General features: G+C 40.4%; 2 protein-coding genes across 7 annotated transcripts in view; both read left to right on the top strand.

Annotated features, from left to right (window-relative positions):
* Positions 1–580: 580 nt before the first annotated feature.
* tcof1 (treacle ribosome biogenesis factor 1) lies at positions 581–4,895 on the top strand. Its single transcript, XM_061292328.1, has 7 exons — positions 581–842; positions 1,597–1,661; positions 1,746–1,801; positions 2,100–2,146; positions 2,216–2,384; positions 2,690–4,207; positions 4,311–4,895. The coding sequence occupies exons 1-7, from the start codon at positions 735–737 to the stop codon at positions 4,352–4,354; spliced, it is 2,007 nt and encodes a 668-aa protein (XP_061148312.1). The 5' UTR covers positions 581–734; the 3' UTR covers positions 4,355–4,895.
* A 911-nt stretch (positions 4,896–5,806) lies between these two features.
* Positions 5,807–7,767, top strand: part of tmco6 (transmembrane and coiled-coil domains 6) — a 5,992-nt gene continuing 4,031 nt past the window's right edge. For 3 of the 6 annotated variants that reach the window (XM_061281822.1, XM_061281808.1, XM_061281813.1), the window contains exons 1-6: positions 5,809–6,028; positions 6,466–6,572; positions 6,644–6,756; positions 6,834–7,017; positions 7,087–7,191; positions 7,282–7,373. In XM_061281822.1, the coding sequence (XP_061137806.1) occupies positions 5,938–6,028; positions 6,466–6,572; positions 6,644–6,756; positions 6,834–7,017; positions 7,087–7,191; positions 7,282–7,373 (692 nt within the window). In that variant the 5' untranslated portion in view covers positions 5,809–5,937. Of the gene's footprint in view, positions 6,029–6,465; positions 6,573–6,643; positions 6,757–6,833; positions 7,018–7,086; positions 7,192–7,281; positions 7,374–7,767 lie in introns of all 6 variants that reach the window. The other 3 variants (XR_009714778.1, XM_061281835.1, XM_061281843.1) reach the window with 2 other exon arrangements.

A 7,767-nucleotide genomic window follows, 5' to 3' on the forward strand; every position in this document is an offset into this window, starting at 1 on the left:
AGCACAATTTGTGACCGGGCAGTGCAAAATAAGTCACAGTGAACTAACTAGCCATCCTGCTATTTACTGACCCCGCTCCTTACAAGGGTCACGGCCATGTTGAAGCCTATCCCAGCAGTCTTTGAGGCGTGGTACACGCTGAACAGTTCGCCAGCCGACCATGCATACTTTTGGGATGTGGGAGGAAACTGTACTACCCAGAAGAAAAACACACAGGGAGAACGTGCAAAATCCGCACAGGAAGGTCGAAGCCAGAATCAAACCCTGTGAGGCAGAAGTGCTAACCAGTGTGACTCCGTACTGCCCGTCACCGTATTCCATATTTCAGGAATGAGGTTCTGGTCAAATAAAAAGAGAATGAGCTTCCCTTTCCACGGATATATCAACTCATTACATTATTATCACAAACATGACACTTATATGGGCTGAAATATGTGCCACCAGAAACTGAATCGAAATATTTTCTATTTATATTTTGACTTGAAACTGTACAAAGCATTGGTTTGGTTTCTCCTGTGTGTTACTTATCTGACCAGTGGAGGGCAACAGCGCACTTGATATGCAGAGTCAGGCGGAAAGAAGAAACTGCAACTGCTTCCTGGGTTCAAAGTTGAATCTGTATACACGTGATGGTTAGAGTTAGCTGCGACTTCTAACTTGTTGTTGCTGTCCAAGTTGAATGACTATGCCATAAAAAGCACTTTTGCATACGTGTTTACCGTTGCGAGTTGAACATGTCCGCGAACGCGTTCCAGCACGAGTTGATCATGCTCATTTTTCGGCATTTGAAAGACAATGGCTTCCGCTCGGCTGCGGAGGAGCTCCTGAGACACAGCCCACAGGTACATACCAACACTCAAATAAAATGCATGGCAAAAGAAAGTTCTTTGTCTGTCTGTCTGTGTGGAAAATGTTCAGTGGTCACGTGAGTTGGGTGAGCGACTGCTTTTAAAATTTGCAGTACATCGTTACTAAATTTTTAAGGGGTCTTCACGTGGCTTGAGTATTCTTCAGACGACTTTATTGTTACGTACAGTAAGTATGCATTATAGCTAATGCCATACTGTTATTCCCTACATTTTGAAAAGAGACAACTGTACTTTCTCCTGCTTATGTTATCTTTTAACTCGACCTCGGTGGAGGTCTTCAATGTGATCTTGGGGTCTTAACATAATGGAGGGCGCGGAAGAACGACACAAAGTGTTAGAAGTATAATCAGTCCATTCCGCTCATCCTCACGAGGAAGTACAAACAAAACAAATATTCAAAGTACAGATACAAGAGTAGGTGTGAGTGCGGATGGTTGTCCCTGTGTGCCTTGCGATTGGCTGGCAACCAGTTCAGGTGTCCCCCGCCTACTGCATGATGACTGCTGGGACAGGCTCCAGCACGCCGGCGACCCCTGTGGGGACAAGCGATACGGAAAATTGATGGATAATGTCCCGAAAAGTGCCATCCTGGTTTATATATTGATGTGCACAGTTTTGTGGATATTCATGGAGGTCACTACTTTGTCTTTAAGAGCAAAAAGAAGCTCCTTTGTACTTGAACATTTTCAAAAATAGGAATCAAAAAGCATCTGTGACTTTATTACAGGAATTGGTGGTAGGTCCTGCATGTATGTCTTCATCATTAGGGGAAATCTACGAATTCTGGTTAAAGTGAGTATATGGTGAAAACCAAGCACAATTTTCATTTTGTTTGCAAATGCTTTTGTGAATATTAAGTGTTTCAATTACTTTCAGGCACTCAAAGAACAAGTACTCCAATTCTAAAAAGGGAGGATCAACCCAAATCAAAGGTATGATTAAGCGACATTTACACTAAACAGGGATGTAAGTCAACGTATTTTTTTGCATTGATGCTCGCACCCTCAAGGACCGGACTTGGTGACCCCTGCTATATAGTATTAGTGTTGCATGGTATACCGGTACCAGTACCATACTTCAATTTGTCTGCGTCAAAAACTGTTCAGCACCATTTATTTTTAGCTCCGGTAATCTTTAAAAAAAAAAAAAAAAGCATAATGATTTAGATGCTAATTGATTTATGCATTGTTGTATTATTAAGTTCTTTATGCTTTTTTCCTAAAAACCCAGCTGCCCCCAAGAAGGACATACCTGCAAAGAAAGTACTAAAACGGAAGGTGAGTTTTGAAAAAGACCAGCATCTTGACAAACTGAGATACTTTAGTGATGCGGATTTGTATTTACAGTTGGCGACACCAAAAAAGGACGGGAAAGATGGGAAATCGTCTGAAACTGTCACACCAGCAAAGATGTTGAAGAAGGACCAAAATGCTGTGGCTTCTGGTGCTGGTGATTCTGACTCCGACAGCAGTTTGGATGTTGACAAATGGAAAAATATGCTGTTACAAATGACAGGTATGTGCGCTATGTATGAGCGTGCTACTGTGTGACAACATTTTTGGATGTGTAATGAGACCCGGTCATTCTTTTAGGTTTCTGCCAATTAAATACAGTCAAAAATGCTCAAGGTTACCCTGTGATGCCCATTTAACCGTGAAAGAATTATGCTTACTGACCATATGCACAGTGGTTACACTTGCACATCAAGAGTAACACATTTTATTATTATTTCCCAAAATAGAAAACTCAAAAAAACAATTGAATGAGAAATTGCACCACTACAAGATGCCTCTAAAAAGATATACTTTCCATGTCCACAGAGCTCGACAAAGCCAAGATGAATACCCTCAATGCTTTGGACTCAACGACACCCAAACCTGTAAAAAGAGCACCCAGACAAACTCGGGCCAAGCCTAAAACTGACCTGCTTTTGAAACAGACAGCAGAAATAAAGAGTAACATCTTGGGCAAAGCGGTGGCAGTGGAACACGCCGAGTCAAGTCCCTCTAAAAAGACTTCTTCGGGAACGGAGACTGCATTGCCTGATGTAGCCAAGATGGATACCCTCAATGCTTTGGACTCAACGACACCCAAACCTGTAAAAAGAGGAGCCAGACAAACTCGGGCCAAGCCTAAAGCTGACCTGCTTTTGAAACAGACAGCAGAAATAAAGAGTAACATCTTGGCGAACGCGGTGGCAGTGGAAAACGCCAAGTCAAGTCCCTCGAAAAAGACTTCTTCGGGAACTGAGACTGCATTGCCTGATGTAGCCAAGATAGATACCCTCAATGCTTTGGACTCAACGACACCCAAACCTGTAAAAAGAGCACCCAGACAAACTCGGGCCAAGCCTAAAACTGACCTGCTTTTGAAACAGACAGCAGAAATAAAGAGTAACATCTTAGGGAAAGCAGTGACAGTGGAAGACGCCAAGTCAAGTCCCTCGAAAAAGACTTCTTCGGGAACTGAGACTGCATCGAAGCCACCCTTAGTCACCTTGAATGGCACACATCTGCTACCATCAGATGATGGTCGAACGGCAACATCATCTTCCAAACGGAGAGAAAAGAAGGAAAAGGCTGAGGCGCCAACGCTCCAACGTAAAAAGGAAAAAAAGCAAAGTTCTGAAAATGATGTCGGAGCGAACACAAAAGAAAACGTCAGCGAGGAACAAGAAACTGATACGGCCGAATATGTCGAAAAACCTGTGGAGAATATAACAAACTGCAGTACCAAATCCCAAGATGAGCGGGCTGCAATGGACACAAGCGGGAATGCTGAACAAGTGAATAAAAAAGAAAAGAAAGCCAAGAAAATGAAGGAAGCTGCTGACAATCAAACTATTTCTGAGACCCATGGAAAAGACAAAAAATCCAAGAAGAAAAAGGAAACGAAAGATTGCGATCAAGAGATTCTCTCTGAACCTGTTAATACTGTTGACAGTGTGAAAGGTGGCGAGGAAATGTCTCAGCAGGAAAATGCAGACAAGATAGACGACAACAAGGAAGCAAGGAGGATCCCGGAGACTCCGAGTTGCATGTTCACTCCCAGTACAGATGTGGGAGGGAAGAAAGCAAAGGACAGAAAGAGATCTAGTCATCCTGCAGAGGGAACTCCTCAGCAGGTCAGTAGCGAAACAAAAGGGAAGAGGAAGAAAGACAAAGCTAATACTAATGAGGAGCAAATAGTTGAAGATAAGAACACCAGCGTTATTGTCGAAGAGGGAGCCGAGCCAAATACAGACGTTAAAAAGAAAAGGAAAATCAAACTTGGCTCAGTTGACACAGTACCTCTAGTCCCTCTGGAGACACCAAGTCCTGCATCAACAAAAAAGAAAAGTAAGTCCAACGTAATAAACTTACAATTGCTAAGTGCGGTGTGAAGAAGCCTTTACAAGAAAGCAAGCTTAGTATTTCATGTTTTGTCACTTTCTTTCTGCAGGGAAAAGCAAAGTGGAATTGCCAGCAACGCCCACCAGTGCATGAACACAGTTTTGACTAGCACTAGGGGGCATCATAATGCCATCAATGCTCCATCCAGCCATCTCGTCTTGAGTCAAGTCATTGGATTGGGAAAATATTTTATTGTTTTTCTTTGTACCATTTTCAGCAAAAGAAAATTCTTTGCTTCATTTCTGACAAACTGGAGGATGAGTTTTTTTATTATTGTAAAAAATATTCTGGTTTTGTTTTTTAATATTATTTGAGCCATTTTTATAAGATCATCTAGTGCGTGTGCTATAGCTCTCATTTTCTGTGTGTTACAAATTCCTGAAAGAGATGTCCTGTTGCTCTTCAAACTCAAATCAAGGGTCAGATGCAAGGATTTTAAGGCATGGAACATTCTTAAAAAAGTCAAAACATGTTTGACCAGCAATCATGACGACAGATGAGAACATTTTATTTTTACATTGTTAAAGTTTATTTTAATAAGCATATTAACACTGCATAACCTACTTAGGTGTTGTTTTGTTTCACAACATGATATACAATGTGCTTTTATATCAAATTAAATTGCTTTTTATTACTTCTGACTAAAAATTGGGTGGTGAGTTTGGATGTGTTCGAAATCCCTGACAGAACTTAAATGTACATATGATCAGCAGCTCTGACAAGCAGTATGCACAACAGATTAACTGGTTTTGGAAATCAAAGGTAAAGAGAAACTGTTCTAAATGATATTTACTTTCTATGCGGAATTGGTAACAAAGAGTGCTTGCAATTTTTCAGAATTTAGTAAGAAACATGAAGTCAACGCACGTAATTTGCTTTCACCAGACTTTGTGTTTGACACCAGCACTCTTGACTCTAGTTGCTTAACACTGCCCTATCCCAATTAAAGGAGCAACAAATCGGCAACAACTAATTGATTGGCCAATTAATTGATGCGTACATAGTTTTGATAAGCAATTAATAGTTCATTTAAAATTCTCCAAGTCCTAGAAATTTCACCTTTTCAATAGTAGATATCCGATTTTTATTGTCTTCCGGAGAAAGCAAACAGATTATCTCTGTGTTGAATCAAAATAAAATATTTGCTTTTACTTTGGAAAACCTGTTACAAACCAAATCAACTGATCGTGTTTGTGCACTTACTGCATTTGAGTTAATCTGCTGTTTTAATAAAAAGGTGGAATTTTAAACATTCTTTAAAATCTGATTCATCTATTCATTGACAAAATACTTATTTTAAGAATTGTCTGCTGCAGCCCTAATCTCAATGCATCCACAACACATCTTGAATAGTCATGAAGATATGATGGTCTTTTAAAAATCCATCCATCCAACAATACATTGTGCTGTTTCATGAGTTGTGGCATGAACATATCACTAACCCTTTCACTGCATTGTATTCATTTTGTCAAATGCATTTAACGCAATAACAGCGGAAACGAGGATAATCAGCTCTCTTTTACCAGTAGGTGGGGATGTTGTACCAAACAGCTGCCAGACGCCAATAAATCCCAGCAGAAGAAGAACTCGCGTCGAATATTGTTTTGGGCTCCAATCTAAATTCTATGGCAGCCTGCGCTGTTAGTTGAAGTTTACGCTTTTTCAAAATCAGGAAAATGTGGAGGTTAAGTAGAGTCGGCTATAAAGCTGGCCGAGCAGGCTACATCCTAGAGGAGTTCCGAGTAAAGAGGCAAGAGCACGAAAAAAGTAAGAACCTTGTTTCTTTGCCACCATTGAACGAATTAAAGTAATGGAAAATCGTGTATACTTATTATTAAACTCTATTTCTTCGTCAATGTCATTAGACTCTGTTGCCGATTTTGTTCTCATTTAATTGCTTGTTTTTGCAAATGCGTCTAGACATGGTCAGCATAAGCTTTGTCATGTCATCAATATTATTTAATAACAATTCCCAGGAAACACCATTTAGTAAATAAATGAATGCCCTATTTTGAACAAGACCATCAAATATGATATAATATGTCATTGTGGACGTACTCTGCTGTGATCAAGAAGCGTACTGTACTTGGAGGCAGTGGCGGGGTTTACCTCGTTTATTAGACGAAAGTCAAAATACTCGTGTGTAAATAATAATATTTGTTTACCATTTATTCATTCATATATGTATTTATTTGGTTCTTTAGCCCTCCGTCAGGCCCGCCGAGACCGACAATTGGTAAGCAAGAGACTCCTGGTAAATGAAGATGAGGACCAGCAAGTACACATCATGCACACTTGTTCAGATAAGAATGTAAGTGGCAGCTATATGTTCAGATCAATAAAAGTGAAATGTAAATTTACTAAAAACAATTTTGTGTCCAGGATGTTATCAGTCTGTTCCACAAACTTCAACACAGTGGTCCTGAGAGGGAGGCTCATCTTAAAACCTTGAGTAAATCTCTCCGTGACCTCTCAGCTCAGCTTCTCTTCATCAAGTAAACCCCCCTTCCCTTTTTCTGTATATAGCCTTCACTGGAAAATGTTGGCCATCATCCATGTGCTTTCTGTCTAGGCAAGAGAACAGTATCCACATGCTGGTGGGCTTCCTCACTGGCCCCAACACTCAGTGTCGCCTGCAGTCTGTCCGCTGTCTTCACGAGCTGTCTCACTCACCTCACCCCAGCGTGGGCCCAGCCTGTCTGCCTGCCACGCCCTACCTCCTCACCTATCTGTCTGGACAAAGCACCAAGTTCACCGTGAGTAACCTTTCTCCCCACACCCAATTTCACAAGAATTCCTTTTCCTGTTTTTGTTTATTCACACAGGAGTTATGTCTCTACACGCTTGGGAACTTGTGTCCGGACAGTGATGTTGTTAGAGAGAAACTTCTGGCTCAGGGAATTATACCAGCACTTGCCAGCTGTATAGAGGTACAAGATTCACTCTGTCGGAAGTACAGTAAATGAAACACATTGAAAGTGTGCCTGCCCTCAATAGTACATTATAATACATGTGTCCAGAAGCAGAAGCATAACACGGCAGTGGTGGAAGCTATCGGCTACACCCTTTCACAGCTTCTACAAACCAAAGATGCATCTGAGAAAATAATCCCGTAAGTACCTCAACTACCACGTACATGCATGGCGTTACAAGTGGGAAAACTAATTAATGGAAAACGGGAAAGGTCTCCAAAATGAATACATTAGGAACAGAATGTGTATGTATATATGATACAAAAAGAAGAAAATAATGTTCATATTGTTATTATTCCCAATAATCATAACAAACTAAATAGAATTCAAAAACACGAGCAGAGAGGAAAATAAATAGATGGTTAAAGAAAATAATCATTTGTATCAGTATATGACAAACATGTTCGTGATGATGATGATGGTAGTAATGACAGTAATGATAATATCAAGCAAGTTACCTGCTGTTAATAAAATACTGTGTACCTTTGCTTCATTTAATATTGTGTATTGTTTACTTATATTTTAATTGACACC

The sequence above is a fragment of the Syngnathus typhle genome, linkage group LG1 (genome assembly GCF_033458585.1).
Source record: "Syngnathus typhle isolate RoL2023-S1 ecotype Sweden linkage group LG1, RoL_Styp_1.0, whole genome shotgun sequence".
Taxonomy (NCBI): domain Eukaryota; kingdom Metazoa; phylum Chordata; class Actinopteri; order Syngnathiformes; family Syngnathidae; genus Syngnathus; species Syngnathus typhle.